Below are 18,109 nucleotides of genomic sequence, written 5' to 3' on the forward strand. Positions count from 1 at the left end.
TGCTTCTCCAGAAAGTGTGTTGTTGAGGCCCCCCGCCAATTTGTAATCAACAGGAAATCTATGAACAGATGTGAACGTCCACTGTTAGTCTCGCTATAAAAACCCTTTAAAAAGTTACACCTTTTTGAATGAGGTGTAACTGGGTTTTTAATGGAGTACTAGCTTAACTAACTAAATCACTAGCTAAACTAATTACCACTAATCACTCTCACTGGCTCTGAAAAGCTAATTTTATACTGGGGAGAGGAGATTTAAAAAAATTTTCATTATGATATATTCCATTTTTAAAAAAGTTTTTTTTGTTTTATTTTAGCTACTATCTTCATACAATTGGCAGGTCATGTTACAGTTGTATAGGACTTTGGTTCGGCCACATTTGGAATACTGCGTACAGTTCTGGTCGCCACATTATCAAAAGGATGTGGATGCTTTGGAGAGGGTGCAGAGGAGGTTCACCAGGATGTTGTCTGGTATGGAGGGCGCTAGCTATGAAGAGAGGTTGAGTAGATTAGGATTATTTTCATTAGAAAGACGGAGGTTGAGGGGGGACCTGATTGAGGTGTACAAAATCATGAGAGGTATAGACAGGGTGGATAGCAAGAAGCTTTTTCCCAGAGTGGGGGTTTCAATTACTAGAGGACACGAGTTCAAAGTGAAAGGGGAAAAGTTTAGGGGGGATATGCGTGGAAAGTTCTTTACGCAGAGGGTGGTGGGCACCTGGAACGCATTGCCAGCGGAGGTGGTAGATGCGGGCACGATGGAGTCTTTTAAGATGTATCTAGACAGATACATGAATGGGCAGGAAGAAAAGAGATACAGAAGCTTAGAAAATAGGCGACATGTTTAGAGAGAGGCTCTGGATCGGCGCAGGCTTGGAGGGCCGAAGGGCCTGTTCCTGTGCTGTAATTATCTTTGTTCTTTGTTCTTTGTTAACCATAAAACATTTATTTCACGATCTGAAATTTTAACTTAAAAGCAAAGGGATTCAGTGCTCAGACTTCCTAGTTTGCTGAATGTGCGAATATGTCAATGTGATTGGCTGCTTACCTTACTTGCTGATATCACCGCTGGAGATCCTGTTGACTTGATGCCAGATTTAAACTGCCATCGGGGAAAGGGAACGCCGGGCCACCGAGGTCGCTAGATCTTTGCGGCAGCTTTCTTCAAGGTCAGCAGCGAGTTGCCGTTGCTTTGCCGCTGAAAGCAAAATACGGGCCAATATTTCTCCTGAGATTTCTTTTTTCCACAGTAAATTGCATTATGCTCTCCAACCTGTCTTCATAGCTCACGTTCCTTGAATTTGGTATCTGTTTAGTTTATTTTTTCTGCACTGACTCCAATTCCAAAAGTCCTTGCTATAGTATGAGGATCTGAATTGCACACAGTACCCCATGTGTGACCGTACGCCTTATATGGACTCAATGGCCCCCTGGGCCTTGTAGTACATTCTTCTCTGATACACACCCCAAGATATGGATAACTTTCCCGACTGCTGCTGCACAGTGTGATTTGGATTTCATTAAATTATCCCCAATACGGAATTGTTTGAACCCCTATCCCACTCCCAAATTTGGTCTAGTTTTATCTTGTTTCTGTCTCTAACTCATCGATTGTGAACAGCAATAACAACTGAAATGTGCATGCAATGAGGTCAGAAGACAATCTTGGATAATTGGTGAATTTTCTGATCCGAGGCTTGTGTACTTTAAGAACTAATGGAAATATAATGAGACAAAATAAATAACCATGCTCACCAATATTATTAACCAATATGTTAATGTGTTTATGTGACATTCTTCAATCTGTTATTTTAATGAAGGTACTAAACAATGATCTTCATATCGACAAGAAATTGACAGTTTAAAAAAATGTCATGTTCCTGGTAAGACTGTTTTCTCCACGAAATGGAACTTTGAACTAACAAGTATCCGTCTTAGACTTTTTTTTATATGGGACAGCAGGAGTTTGGAGCATTGACATCTATGATTTGAGTTGCATTTCTGATTTGAATAGCTGTTGGAAGAAACAGTGAGCAGAACCAGTGCTTCCTGATAGGATTAGAATGAAATCTGTAAGGTTATTCAATCCACTGTACTCTTATTTTTATTTAATATTTTCAGCATTTGCAGTTTTTCCTCATGATTTTGCTTTCTCGTGATTGGTTCAACAGCAGCATCGTCAGAGGCTTTGGATCAGATTGCCTGATCACCCTGTTCATCATTGAGTTGCATTTGGCAGATGGTGATCGAAGAAAAGGGAAACTATGAAATTAAGATAAGCCTACTGATGCAGTATTTTCTGTTGATTGATCAATACATTTCAAATTTGATTTCAAACAGCAAAGAATCCCTTAACAAGTTGACACCTGTTCTACCTGAAATTTGTAGAATTAAAGTAGTCTGTTGAGTTTGTGTTTTCCTCTTGAATATTTCATTTTCCTGGATCTTAGTGATTTGTCCATGCAACTTCTATAATCTATTTCTGGACCAGTTGCCAGTAATTTCAGTTCATTGTTTTATTGCATAAGAGCAGTTGACAATTATAGTTTTTTTTAACCTTGAGTTTTTATAAGCTGCGGTTCTTGTTGTGCATATTTAATGGCAAAGTCTGCTGGAACTGGGCAGGTGAAAACTAAATATAACAATTACAGTTTTCAACAACTGATGCAAGAGCTGATTCAGAAGTGTAAAATGATCCTCATTCTTCCTTCACCACCAGCTTTCAATTCCCCCTCCCCTCCCCGCCATGTTCTCTTAATGGACTTATGTGTCTGTAATACAGATTGCAAGCTTTATTTTGTGAGATGCTTCTCATTATCTTCCACTGACATATGGTGGAGCATTATAGTCAAAATTGTTATTGATATAATTGCCAAGTTTTTGAGTATGGATTTTGACATAGAAATAGGGTAACAGAAGTAGGCCATTCAGTTCCTTGAATCTGTTCCACCATTCTGTTAAATCATCACTGATCTGCACCTCAACTCCATTTGCCTGCCTTTTCCCCATATTCTTTGATACCCTTACCTAAACAAAAATCTATCACTCATTCACAAACATTTTCAGTTGACCCAACATCCACAGCCTTTTGGTAGAGAGGGCGGCACAGTGGCGCAGTGGTTAGCACCGCAGCCTCACAGCTCCAGCGACCTGGGTTCAATTCTGGGGACTGCCTGTGTGGAGTTTGCAAGTTCTCCCTGTGTCTGCGTGGGCTTTCTCCGGGTGCTCTGGTTTCCTCCCACAAGCCAAAAGACTTGCAGGTTGGTAGGTAAATTGGCCATTATAAATTGCCCCTAGTATAGGTAGGTAGTAGGGAAATATAGGGACAGGTGGTGATGTGGTAGGAATATGGGATTAGTGTAGGATTAGTTATATATGGGTGGTTGATGGTCGGCACAGACTCGGTGGGCCGAAGGGCCTGTTTCAGTGCTGTATCTCTAAAACTAAAAACTAAAAGAGTGTTCCATGCTCCTTGTATGGAACGAAAATGCTTTCTGATTTCACTCCTAACTGGCCTAGTTCTAATTTTGTTCTGGATTCCCCCTTCCCTCCCCACCCCCACCAACCCACCATTATTTGGAAGAATTCTGTCATTGTGCAATAAAAGAAATAGCTGAGTCCAATTATCTTGTGCTTGTGGCAGAAGGATTTTCCCTTTTTAACAATTCTGGAAATATTGCAAATCAACAGTTTTTCAGATTGTTTTGTGATTCCCATCCATAAGGCATGGTGCTGCTCAAGAGCATTGATTTAGAAGCTATTTGGTTTTACTGATTGCCTGGAGAAGTTTAATCCCATTTTTCGGCCATTTTTGGCTGATTTCCCTGTTGTGTGCTTAATTTGAAATGCTCTGTTGCTATCATGTTATCACGTGTTTTGTCTCTGTGACCAGCAATGTACCTTTGTGTCTATGATAAGTGGTGTATCAAACACTGCCTAGCAGTAACCTATTTCACTGTATACAAATATTCCACTCAAAAATGATTAGCAGCAACATCCAAGTAACTCCACAACTATCTTACTATAATTTTGACTTTACAAAAGACTAATTATGTATTTTATAGATTGTTACTGTGGATTATTTTACTCAAATTTAGATTTGGTAAAGAGACAAGTTTTTTCATTATGCTTAAAAATTGTTCTTTAAATATTAGTGTGAAATCTCTGCAGGAAGCAGGTGAATTCTATTCATGTACATGAAGTATACCTATGGTGAGGTTACATATCAGGTATAGATATTTAAAAGCCATCAAATTATCTGTGACTTATATGCTCCAGTTTTGACTGTGTTGTTCAACATCCTATTAGGTTTATTGATTGCTGCTCTGCATTACTTGGATCTGTTTCGTGTCGAGTCCACTAAGAATCCTAGATTTCTTTTTTTTATTTCCAAAATATACTTTATTCATAGAATTCTGTAAAAAAATACATTACCAAACAGTTTCAAACAGCACCAAAAAATACAAACATTGCAAGGGAGATCAGTTTCCTTCAATACAATCATGAGTTGCCTCACAACCCTTCCATTTCATTTGTCATGCCAGATACATTTTTACATTTTACAGCAAACGAAAAATTTACCAATACAGTTCGAGAGGTTTCCCATGGATCCAGCCCCTCAGTTCAACTTGGTGGGGACACAGTGGTCTTTCCCCATTGAGCCTTTGCTGCGGCTGCCCCAAGCTTTAGTGCGTCCCTCAGCACGTAGTCCTGGACCTTGGAATGTGCCAGTCTGCAACATTCGGTCGTGGACAACTCTTTGCGCTGGAAGACCAGCAAGATTCGGGCAGACTAAAGGGCGTCTTTCACCGAATTGATAGTCCTCCAGCAGCACTTGATATTTGTCTCGGTGTGCGTCCCTGGGAACAGCCTGTAGAGCACAGACTCCTGTGTTATAGAGCTGCTTGGGATGAACCTCAACAAAAACCACTGCATATCTTTCCACACCTGCTTTGCAAAGACACATTCCAGAAGGAGGTGGGCAACTGTCTCTTCCCCACCACAGCCACCGCGGGGGCATTGTGCAAAGGGAGTGAGACTTCGGGCGTGCAGGAAGGATCTGACGGGGAGGGCTGTTTTCACCAACAGCCAAGCTACATCTTGGTACTTGTTTGAAAGTTCTGGTGATGAGGCATTCCGCCAAATGACTTTGGCGGTCTGCTCGGGGAACCATCCGACAAGATCCACCGTCTCCTTTTCCCGTAGGGCCTTGAGGACATTCCGTGCAGACCACTGCCTGATGGATCGGTGGTCAAAGGTGTTTTCCCGCAAAAACTGCTCCACGAAGGATAGGTGGTACGGCATGGTCCAACTGGATGGAGCGTTCCGCGGCAATGTGACCAGGCCCATCCTTCGCAACACCGGGGACAGATAGAACCTCAGCACGTATTGACACTTGGAGTTTGTGTACTGGAGGTCTACACACAGCTTGATGCAGCCACACACGAAGGTAGTCATCAGGATGAGGGCCACGTTGGGTACATTTTTCCCACCCTTATCGTGTCCCTCCAGACCCAGTCCATTTTGGATCCCCAGATGACGTGGAAAATGGTTCGGGTGACCGCCACAGCGCAGGAGTGGGGTATGGGCCAGACCTGTGAAACGTACAGCAACAACGTGAGCGCCTCGCAGCTGATGACCAGGTTCTTGCCCACAATGGAGAGAGATCGCTGTCCCCACATTCTCATTTTGTGTTGTACCTTGGCTACTCGCTCCTCCCAGGTTTTGGTGCATGCCCCGGCCCTTCCAAACCATATCTCCAGCACCTTCAGGTAGTCTGACCTGACGGTGAAGGGGACAAAGGATTGGTCAGCCCAGTTCCCAAAGAACATGGCCTCGCTCTTGCCATGGTTAACTTTGGCTCCCGAGGCCAGTTCGAACTGGTCGCAGATGCTCATCAGTCTGCGTACAGACAACAGATCCGAGCAGAAGACGGCGACCTCATCCATGTACAGGGAGGTTTTCACCTGAGTGCCTCCACTGCCTGGGATTGTCACCCCTCTTATGCTTGCATCCTTCCTAATAGACTCAGCAAAGGGTTCAATACAGCAAACAAACAAGACCGGGGACAGAGGATAGCCCTCTCTGATTCCAGATTGGATCGGGAAACTTTCCGATTACCACCCATTGATTGAGACTGCGCTACTGATGTTTGTGTAGAGCAGTTTGATCCAATTGCAGAATCCCTCCCAGTTTGGAAAGCACGTCCATCATGTAGGTATGCAATATCCTGTCAAAAGCCTTCTCCTGGTCCAGGCTGATGACGCAGGTGTCCACCCTCCTGTCCCGTACATAGGCGATCGTATCCCTGAGTAGCGCGAGACTATCAGGGATCTTCCTGCCGGGTACAGTACAGGTCTGATCGGGGTGGATCACCAACTCCAGAGCAGACTTGACTCGAATGGCTATGACTTTGGACAGAATCTTGAAGTCAACATTAAGCAGTGAGATGGGCTGCCAATTTCTGATTTCTGCCCTCTCCCCCTTCCGCTTGTAAATGAGGGTGATGATGCCTTTCCTCGTGGATTCTGACATGCTACCGGCCAGGAGCATACTCTCGTATACTTCCAGCAGGTCCGGGCCGACCCGATCCCACAGGGCCGAGTACAACTCAACCAGTAAGCCGTCGCTTCCAGGAGTTTTACTCGTCTCGAAGGACTTGACGGCCTTTGTCAGCTCGTCCAGAGTTAGCGGCTTGTCCAGTCTCTCCCTCCTGCTGTCATCTAAGACCTCTGTGATAGATGACAGGAAGGACTGGGAGGCTCTGCTGTCTGTGGGCTTCGCGTCATAGAGCCCAGCATAAAAGGATTTGCTGATCCTTAGTATGTCAGACTGCGAAGATGTTACCGAGCCATCCTCTTCCTTCAGGCTGCTGATAACAGAGCTCTCTGTGTGTACCTTTTGGAAGAAGTAACGCGAGCACGTCTCATCCTGCTCAATGGAGCGGACTCTGGACCGGAAGATGATCTTGGAGGCCTCCGAGGCAAAGAGCGAGGCCTGCTGGCTCTTCACCTCTTGGAGGTCCTCCTTGACCTCGACCCCCATCGACTGCAGCCGGAGCAGATTTTGCATACTTTTCTGAAGTCGGGACATTTCCCTCTGTCTCTCTCTCGCCGTCTGAACACCTTTGAAGATAAAGAACCTTGTTCTCCTTGATCGCTTCCCACCAGTGAACTGGAGACTTAAAGAGGGGTTTCACAGTCCTCCAACCTTTGTAATCCCTTTTGAGTTCCTCAACGTTCTCTGGGGTCAGCAGTGTAGCATTGAGCTTCCACGTCCCTCTGCCAACTTGCTGGTCGTCCTGTAAGTGACAGTCGGTCAGTAAGAGGCAGTGGTCGGAGAAGAACACCGGCTTGACGTCGGTGGATCCGACCGTGACAGCACGGGACACAAACAGGAAGTCAATCCTGGAACGGGCAGACCCGTCCGATCTTGACCATGTGTATCTGCGCTGCGCTCCGTCTGCAGGTTTGCTGAAGACGTCGTGCAGTTTGGCATCTTTAACTGTTTCTATTAGGAATCTGGACATAGCGTCCAGTTTGCTGTCGTCTCTGCCGGATCATCCAGCCGCATCGATGATGCAGTTGAAGTCACCGCCTAGGATGACCAGCCTGGACGTTGCCAGCAGCAGTGGGAGCTGCTGGAAGACGGTCAGCCGCTCGCTGCATTGTACCGGGGCGTACACGTTGATCAACCGGAGCGGAGCGTTGTTGTACATTACATCTGCTGCGAGGAGGCGACCGCCCACCACCTCCTTAACTTTGGAGATGGTGAAGTTACCTCCCCGCAGCAGAATACCCAGGCCGGAGGAACGGCAATCATTACCCCCTGACCAGTTCGATGGCCCGTGGGACCACCATCGCGACCACTGCCTGTAGGTGCTGAGGTGTGGTATTCCACACTCCTGCAGAAACTGTAGGTCGGCTTTGACCTTGGCGAGGTAATCCAAGGTTGAAACACATCGCGTACTGGATTTAATGCTACGCACATTAATGGAAGCAATCCTTACACCCATTTTTTTAAAGTTGGTTGTTGCTTCCCATACCATTTGTCCTTGCTAGTCCCAGTCCTTCAGGATGTTTCTGCACACCCATAGTGTGCGCAAGCTGTTTCACATTAGTTGGGCTCAGAAACCCCTCCTGGTTTTTCATGCAGGGTTTGTTCCGCTGGGGTGACATCGGGGTGGGGGGGTGGGGGGGATCTTGTAGGCAGCAAGGATTGGGTTGTCCTCTGCTGCTTCCTTCTGTTCCTCCTCGAAAACATCACTGTTCCCGGCTTCTCGGAGCTGAGGTGCACCAGACGTGTCTTTGCTCTCGGTGTCCCGGAGCTGGGATGCGCTGGCTGTGTCGTTCGGTGTGGCGCTTTGGGGTTGGGGCACGCTGGGCCATCACAGCTTCCAGTGCCCGGGGGCTGCGGGGCTTTATCTTCCAGCTCCTTGGAGTTCTGCCGCCTCTTTTGAAGGGGCCGTCGTTCCAGCATTTCCTTGTCCAGTGAAGAGGAGCTGTTGGAGTCTGTCTCAGAAGGTAGCCTCCTCTTGCCATTGGTTTGGGTGGTGCCCTGTTCCGCTTTTGGAGGTCTTTTCTTTGTGGTTTTCCTTTGTACCACTTGCCACTGACCTGTTTGTCCATCTGCTGCCTCCTCCTCCATTGATTCTGTCTGTGGAGGAGGGGTTTCTGGGCACATGGTAGGTGCTGGGTTGCTGGTTTCAGCTGCCTCCCCTTTCTTCTCCTTCTCAGGTAGAAGTTCCTCACTGCGGAGAAGGTTGCTCGTCTCCTTTCGAACACCGGACGCCTTCGTCGAACCTTCTCCCGGCCTTTCCTTGGACCTTGCCGCCTGAGCATAACTGAGGCAGCTTTTGGGGCAGGTTTTGTAGAGGTGGCCTGCCGCACCGCACAAGTTGCAACACTTATTCTGCTTACAGTCCTTGGTCTGATGGCCTTCCTCCTTGCAGTTCTTGCAAACAACCGTGCTGCAGTTTGCTGCCACGTGACCAGATTTGCCACAGGTGCGGCAAACTCTGGGCTGCCCAGCGTAGACCAAGAAGCCTCGATTTCCCCCGATAGTGAAGCTGGAGGGAGGGTGGATAATGGCTCCACTGGCATCGACCTTCAAGGTCACCTTGACCTGCCGCTTGCTGGTCCAAATCCCAAAGGGGTCCTTGACATCAGTGATGCTGCCGGCCACCTCGACGTACCTGGCGAGAAATGTGAGTACATCCACCACCGGAACATGGGGGTTGTAGAGGTGAATCGTCACCACCCAGTCCCGTTGTGACGGAAGTATGAAGAGCGGCTCTGCTGTGAGGATCGACAGTGGCGCCCGGTCCCCTTTCTCCTTGAACGCCTTCAGGAACTTGATGCATCCCGCCACATTCTTGAATGTCACGTCGAAGTATCCACTGCTGGGGAAATCCTGCAGGCAGAAGATGTCCGTAGCTTGAAATCCGCAGCAATCGATGAGGATTTTCTTGATGAAGAAGGTGCGATCGACCGGTGCATCTCCTTCCTTGTCTTTCATGACCACCCGAACTGTGTTCCGCACTCCCTGGCCTGAAGCTCGAAGATTGATTATAGCCATTTTACTCAAAACCTACCCAGGATCAAAAGGCAATGATCATGGTCTCTTCTCTGCCAAGTAAGTACTGATAAGAACAGATAATGCACTTGATCTTAGTCAAAAGGCCGAGAAGACTCCTAGATTTTTTTCAGTTTCGTCCTTTATCAAAATTATTCCTGCGGTACATCTGTCAGCTTTTTTTTCCATTTCATGTATAACACCGAGCCATATCAAATCGCATTAGAAAATGTTATTGAAAAAGAGAAAATGTTTAGATCACATAGAGACTGTGGTGTGTGTGTCTTCATTTAATGTTAGTTTAAATTTTTGAAAACAAAAACATCTGTTGATTTTTGAAGCCAACTAATTATCTCTATTTGTATATTATTCAGAATTTGAAAAGGTGAATGCTAATCTCTTATCCTTATAAGATAGAGATTCTAATTTATACCATTGTGAGCCAGAGAGACAAAGACACAAAGAAGGGCAGGCAGCTAGTTTTTTTCCTCATCCTAATTTGATTTTTTTAAACTTGGATTTTGAAAGCTAATGCAGCCTCAGAGATGGATAGGAAGAACGGATAGGAGAAAAACTGGTCAAAGATGAGGGAACCTCTGCCACCCTGTCATCCCAGGGAGAGTAGATAGAGGCTTCAGGATGAGGTGAGTGGCAGGAGAGCAAAGGAAAGTGGTTGAGTGTTTCACCTTCCTATCCCCTCAAAGCCTCCTGCCCATCGGGAGGAGTGTGATGGAAAACGTACCACTCACTGGAAGAGAGCAGCCACATCAGCACTCAAGAAGCTTGACCTTATCCAGGACAGAGAAGTTATCTTGATTGATGCCCTGGCTCTATTACATCGTAGTACACAGTATCATAGAACAGAAATATGCCATTCAGCCAACCAGGCCCATGTTGATGTTTATGCTCCACACGAGTCTCCTCCCATCCTCTTTCATCTAATCTGATTAACATATCCTTCTATTCCTTTCTGCCTTGTGTGTTTATCTGCCTTCCTCTTCAATGCCTGTATGCTAGTCACCTCAGCCTTACAGTAGTGAGTTCCACATTCTAACCATTCTTTCAGTAAAGAAGTTTCTTCTGAGTTCACTATTGGATTTATTAGTCACAGTCTTATAATTATGGCCCCTAGTTCTGGTCTCCCCCTTAAGTGGAAACATCGTCTTTATGTCTCGCCTATAAACCCTTTCATAATCTTAAACATTTCTATCAGGTCGCCCCTTTTCAAGTGAAAAGAACCCAAGCCTGCTCAATCTTTTCTGATAAATATAACCTCAGTCTAGTAAATCTTTTCTACACCTTCTTTAGTACCTCCATACCCTTTTTATAATATGAAGACCAGAACTGTTTACAGCATTCCAATCATGTTTTCACTAAAGTTCTACACAAGTTTAACATAACTTCAGAAAATGCTGGAAATACTTAGCAGGCCTGGCAGCATCATTTGAGAGAGAAACAGAGTTAATTTTTCAGGTTGTTGATCCTTCATCAGAAGTTCAGGTTTAAGACCCTAGTTGTGGATTTAACTAAATCGTTCTCGAACCCAATATAAAATTCTATCACATTATGATCACTCTTCCCCAGAGGCTCCTTTACTACAAAGTTATTAATTAAACCTGTCTCATTGCACAATATGAGATCCAAAATAGCCTGTTCCCTAGTTGGTTCCCTGATATATTGATCTAGAAAACTATCTTGATTGCATTGCATGAACTCTATTACTGCAAAGAGACAAGTAACATTCGCACTACACAAGTGCCAGGCAATGATCATCTCCATCAAGAGAAGGAATCTGACTCTCTCTCCTTGATATTCAGGGCATTGCCATCACTGAATCCTCCATCATCAGCATCCTGGAGGTGACCATTGACCAGAAACTTAGCTGGACTAGCCTTATCAGTACAGTGGCTACAAGAATAGGTCAGAGGCTGGGAATTCTACAGTGAATAACTCACCTCCTGCCTCTCCAAACCCTGAGCACCATCTACAGCGCGCAAGGTGTGTGATGGAAGACTCCACATTTGCCTGGATGAGTGCAGATCCAACAATACTCAAGAAGCTTGACACCATCAAGGACAAAGCAGCCCACTTAATCGACACCCCATCCACTACCTTATACATTCCCTCCCTCTACCACTGGTCCACAGTGGCAGCAGTGTGTACCATTGACAAGAAGCTCTGCAGCAACTTGCCAAGGCTCCTTCTACAGCACCTTCCAAACCTGCGACCTCTACTACCTAGAAGCACAAGGGCAGCAAACGCTTGGGAACAGCACCGGCTGCAAGTTCCCCTCCAAGTTGCACACCATCCTGAATTGGAACTATATCGTCATTCCTTCACTATCACTGCATCAAAAATCCTGGAACTCCCTTCCTAACAGCTCTGGGTGTACCTATGCCATATGGACTGTAGCAGTTCAAGAAGGCGGCTCACCAACACCTTCTCAAGGGCAGTGGGGGAAGGGCAATAAATATTGGCCTTGCCAGTGACATCCACCTCCTATGAACGAATTTAAAAAATTGGTTTGCCCGGTCAAATGAAGATTAAAGTTTTACACGATTACTGTTTAACCCTTGTTAAATGCGCCTCTAATTTTATAATTTATACTCTGCCTGACGCTACTACTGTTAGGAGACCTATAAAATACTCCCACCATTATTTTCTCCTCCTTGTTGTTTCTTAGCTCCACCCAAAATGTTTTTCTGAGCCTAGATCCTGTCCTTGTACTGTTTTTATTCCATCCTTTATTATCAGAAAAACCCTTTCTCCTTTTCCATTTTGCCTGTCTGTTCTAAAAGTTATGTATCCTGGGAAATTTAATTCCCAATTTTGGTCACTCTGCAATCACATCTCCGTAATCGCTATTAGATCAAACCCACTGCTTTCTGTCTGTCCTATTAATTCATTTGTTTTTTTGTGAATGCTTCATGCATTCAAATATGGTGCCTTTAGCTTTTTCCCCCTGATGTCACCCTAGTCACTAATGCTCCATTATCTTTGTTAAGCTCTCAATCTCTTCTTGACCCACGCTGCAAATTTTTGCTCATATCAAAATTTTAGTTTTGTGACATTACCAAATACCATGGACAGGTACAAAAATGGAATCCAAAAGGCTAATGGAATGCTGGGCTTTATATCTGGACGATTAGAATACAAAGGGTTAGAAGTCACGCTGCAACTATACAAAACTCTGGTTAGAAAACACCTGGAGTACTATGTTCGGCTCTGGGCATCACACCTTTGGAAATATATTGGGGCTTGCAGGGAGTGCAGTGTGGATTTACTCGAATAATACCTGGGCTTTAAGGCTTAAATTACGAGAAACAATTACGCAAACTAAGTTTATATTCCCTGGAATTTAGAAAATTAAGGGGTGATTTGACCAAAGTTTTTAAGATATTATGAGGAACTGTTAGGGTAAATAGAGAAAAACTATTTCCGTTGGTTGGAGAATCTAGCACTAAAGATTAGACCTAGGCCTTTCAAGAGTGAAACTTGAAAGTGAAGTAGAAATTTGGAACCCTTTTGCAAACATCTGAGGTTGATAAATTTCTGCTAACCAAAGGCATAAAGGGATATGGGGTAAAGGCAGGTAAATGGACTTGCATCACAGATCAACCATGATCTCATTGAATGGTGGAATAGGCTTGAGGGGCTAAAGGGCCTACTCCTGTTCCTATGGCTATCCCTATGCGAATTAGCATAATGGCTAAAGTAGTCCTGAGATATTCCTTTAACAGGACCTCCTCCCTTTTATTCTCTTTGTCATTGTTCCCAGCATGGACCACAACATCTGGATCTTTGCCCTCCCTTTCTAAGTTCTTGTTCAGTTGCTCCTGGATATCCTTTGCCTTTTCACCAGGTAGGCAACGCACCCTTCTAGACTCTCGGTCGCTACTGCAGAGGACACTATCTATCCTCCTAATTATTGATCCCCGATGTCTGCACCTTTCTATTCATTTCCAAGTAATATGTGTGCAAAGGACCAAGTTGTCTGGACCAGGGCTTGGGGGCTGCATTAATTCTTACAGCCACAATATCAGGTATGGCTCAGTTGGTAGCACTCTCTTCTGAGCCAAAAGGTTGTGGGTTCAAGTCCCATTCCAGAGACGTGAGCACAAAGATCTAGGCTGACACTTGAGTACAGTAGTGAGGGACTGCTGCACTGTCAGAGGTGCCGTCTTTCAGATGAGACATTAAACCAAGGCCCTGGCTGCTCTCAGGTGGATGTAAAAATCTCATGACACTATTTTGAAAAAAGCGGGGAGTTATCCCTGATGTTCAATATTTATCCTTCAATCAACATCACAAAATAGATTTTGTAGTCATTATTAGATGCTGGGAGCTTGCTGTTTGCAAATTAACTGCTGTGTTTCCTACATTACAACAGTGACCACATTTCAAAAATACTTCATTGGCTGTAAAGAACTTGAGAACCTCCTGAGGTCATGAAAGGTGCTATATAAATGCAAGTCTTTTTCAGATTGGACACCGCTGATCTAATCCATTAGATTCCTTCTGGGTGACTTGGTGTTGCCGTATATTAAAGCAATGTAGTTTCAGGATGGGCCCTGAAGTCCAATTCAGCATAGACAAAGGAAATGATTGTCTTTTCATTCCAATCAGTTTCAGGATTATAAAACCTTGTTTGCTTTTACAGTTTTGTAAGCCAGATAACCCATGTCCTATTTTTGACCCAAAAATATCACATGCAACTGATGCTGCAGTGAATTTCAGTAAGGTTCATTGTGTGTTCTATCTCGCAGCAGAATAAAGAAAGCAGCAACCAAAGACATGGCTTCTGCCATCCCAATCCTCCTTAGTAATGTGTGCACTATTTCCTATGGGAAAGTGTGGGGGGAAGGTGTGTTGCAATTTGGAAGAAGTATATACAATTTTTGATTTGCTGCCTACATTTTTGTCTGTTACTAATTTACTTTTGGAAATTTGCCAAAAGTTGGGTTTTCTTTAAGGAAGCTTGTTTTATTCTCCTTTGAATTTTACAAATTGCTTCACCAACAGGAATTAGTGACTCCATCTCCCTGCAGCCTACATTCCAGAAACTCATTAGGCAGGCTCTGTTGATTTATTAACTAAAATCAATAGGTAAGCTGCCTAATGTGCCTTAGGAAAGCAGGGAAATATACAAGGAAAGGTGAGGGAGAAAGCCACATGGAAGTGAATGGGACAGAATTATTTTCTTAATTGGACCAGTATCTATGTTCTTAATTCCAGGCCTGAGAGATTTGGAAATTTTTGGTGTTGTTGATTGTAAACGTTTTGAGAACTATTGTTTTTGCATATGTTTATTGTCAAACATGATGGGCTGGATTTTGTGCTAGAGGTGGAGCTCCCGGCGCTAGGCCAAAAAGGCAGGGGGAGCCCCGCATCTGCTTTTACGTGCCCCCCGGAGCGATCCTCCAGTCTTTTCAAATCAAAGTTTCAAGAGGTGGGGTCCCCGTTCCGTTAAAGATGGGGATCCCATCTCCAAGAACTGCAGGCCAATCAGAGCGCTGGCAGCTCAGCAGTTTCAGCAGCACCACTGGGAGCAGTGGCCACTGCTGGTACTGCAGAACTCTCGGATCCAGGCTCAGTGGTGGAACCCCAGACCTCTGGTAAGTGATGTGGGGTTGCTGGGGCCAGTATGGAAGGTCACAGTGAGTGGTGGGGGGGTGGGGGGGGGGGGTCGGCGGATGGGAGGGTTATTTAGTCCACGGGGAGTGGGGTCCCAGGGCGGTAAAGTTGTTCCCGCTGGGGGTCCTCTGTGGGCCACAAATTGCCCACGAAGGAGGGACTTCCCGCGCCCCCCCTACCCCCCGCCCAAGCTCGCAGGGAGGGTGCCTCGCATTACAAGGCGTCCTCCCCATGCAGCGGAGGCCCATCCCCGTCACTGGTAAGATCCCAGCGGTGGCAAGAAGAGGTCCTTAATAGGCCACTTAAGGGCCTCAATACTGGGCAGAAAGGCCGTCATTGGCCTATTGCCCCCCACCCCCGGGAAGATCGCTGGATGTGCTGAGGCGACGGGCCCTACACCCTGTATCCTCCATCCGTCACCCGTCGTGATACTCTGTGCCCCCCCAAACCCCGCCTCGAGGGGGCCCGTAAAATTCTGGCCAATGTGTTGTTTCCTTGTAGGTGGCTCAAACATGGGCTTAAACAATGTCTAAAATAAAAGTTTTTATCTGGAGCTTCAGGAGTTTGCCACAAACAAATTAGGTGTGTCAAATCCTGCAATGGTGATGTGAATGATTATAGTCGCAGTCACAGTTTTCTGGTTTATTTTTGTAAAGGTAATGACCAAGAGCATTCAATAGTCTTCAAGCAATTTTTACTCCACCCTGAACTGACAGATAGGAACATAGGAAATAGGAGTAGGAATATGCCCCTTGGCCCATTGAGCCTGCTCTGCTATCCAAACCATGGCTGATCATCTACCTCTACGCCATTTTTCCTTACTATCCCCATAGCCTTGATGTCATTAGTATCCAGAAATCTATTGATTTCTGTCTTGAACATGCTCAATGAGCTTCCACAGCTCTCTGGGGTAGAGAATTCTACAGAGTGCCCTCTGAGTGAAGAAATTCCTCCTCATCTCTGTCCTAAGTGGCTTCCCCCTTATTTTGAAATTGTGTCCTCTGGTTCTAGACTCACCAACCAGAGGAAACATCCTATCCACATCTACCCTGTCACGCCCTGTAGGAATTTTGTAAGTTTCAATGAGATCACCTCTCATTCTTCAAAACTCTGGAGCATACAGGCCCAGTATCTGCAATCTCTCCTCATAAGTCAATCCCGCCATCCCAGGGATTAGTCTGGTGAACCTCCGCTGCACTCCCTGTATGGCAAGTATATCCTTCCTTAGATAAGGAGACCAAAACTGTACATAATACTCTAGGTGGGGTCTCATAAGGATGTATACAATTGCAGCAAGACATCTTTGCTCCTGTACTCAAATCCCTTTGCAATGCCAGCCAACATACCACTTGCTTTCCTAATTGCTTGTTGCACCCACATACTATCTTTTAGTGATTCATGAACAAGGACACCCAGGTCCCTTTGAACATTAACACTTCCCAACTTCTCACCATTTAAAAAATACTCTGCTTTTCTGTTTTTTCCACCAAAGTGGATCACTTCACACTTATTCACATTTATTCCATCTGCCAAGTTCTTGCCCATTCACTTAGCCTGTCCAAGTCTCCTTGAAGTTTCCTTGCATGCTCCTCACAACTTACATTCCCACCTCGTTTTGTGTCATCAGCAAATTTGGGTACAATTAGTTATATCCTTTTGAAAGCAAACCAACTGTCCAGAGCAATATACAACAGTTTTGTATCTGTCATGACTAAAAGTTTTATCTGGCCAGAATCTTGTTTATAGAAAGTTTAAGATTTGATACTGGACTGGCATTTAGTTTGTCACTGATGTGGCATGTCAGTGTTTGAGTGTTCAAAAAAATAGGCCATTGCCTTATGACTTGCTGGATCAATGTTTGTATGTTTTTGGTTGTCAGCTACTTTGAAAATTATGTATGAATTAAGTTATGTGCTGTGGAACTCTGTAAATATTAATTGGAAGGGGTGGGGTGGGGTGGAGGGTCTGTCAACCAGTACCATGGTGCATGGATTTGCTTGCTTACCTTCTTAGTAGCATTTCAGGGGATCTTTTGTGGGCGTTCATCCTATGAGGTGGGACAAACAATTGCCAGTTACTGTCACGTGACAGTTTAATATTTGTACTTAGATATTCGACTTAATGAAGCTTGGTACATGATCCTATCTTCAAAACAATAAGCATCCGTAAAACAGTGTTATATTACCAACTTGTCAGTTCTATAATTTCAGTCTGAACAGGTTAGATGGAAGAAAATCTATAATGATTACCTATACTGTGTGTCAGCCTTGCTTACTATCGCCTGTCGGTCAGAAGATGTGGGTTCAAGACTTGTGTACATAATCTAGGTTGACACCTTAATGCAGTCATTACCAAAGGTATTATTTTTGCATGAGACATTTAGCTGAGGTCCTGGTTGCCTGTTGTGGTGGATATAAAAGATTCAATGGCACTTTTTCAAGAACATCAGGGAGGTTTCCCCAATGTCTCGTCAAACATGCATCCACCATCACCAAAAACAAATGAACTGGTTATTGATATCATTGCTGTTTGTAGAACCTTGCTGTGCACAAATTGACAGCCAAGTTTTCCTACGATACAACAGTAACCACTCTTCAAAAGTAATTAATTTGCTGTGAAGTATTGGGGGTCATACTGAGATGATAGGAACTAATAAATGCAATTTATATCTTTATATTACAAAATGTTACAGTCTTACAAAAGGAAACATTTTGGAACCAAGCTGTGCTGATAGTGTGGCGTTTATTGGACTGTACACTCCTGGAGGAAATCTTATTCTTGGAAAGGTTAAATTAATCCTGGTGGACTGTTTATAGATCTTTTATATGCAACTATTGTGCTATATAACAGTTTTCTTTATATTTGCTTCAGTAAACCATGCATTTAATTTAAAAAAAATTGAT

At 44.6% G+C, this 18,109-nt stretch overlaps 1 protein-coding gene across 1 annotated transcript in view; it reads left to right on the forward strand.

The window, feature by feature from the left end:
• ece2a (endothelin converting enzyme 2a) overlaps positions 1–18,109 on the forward strand; it is a 297,773-nt gene that overhangs the window by 24,825 nt on the left and 254,839 nt on the right. The window contains 1 exon segment of the mRNA XM_068041679.1: positions 8,920–8,925. Coding sequence (XP_067897780.1) covers positions 8,920–8,925 — 6 coding nt within the window.

Source organism: Heterodontus francisci, chromosome 11 (assembly GCF_036365525.1).
Source record: "Heterodontus francisci isolate sHetFra1 chromosome 11, sHetFra1.hap1, whole genome shotgun sequence".
Taxonomy (NCBI): Eukaryota; Metazoa; Chordata; class Chondrichthyes; order Heterodontiformes; family Heterodontidae; genus Heterodontus; species Heterodontus francisci.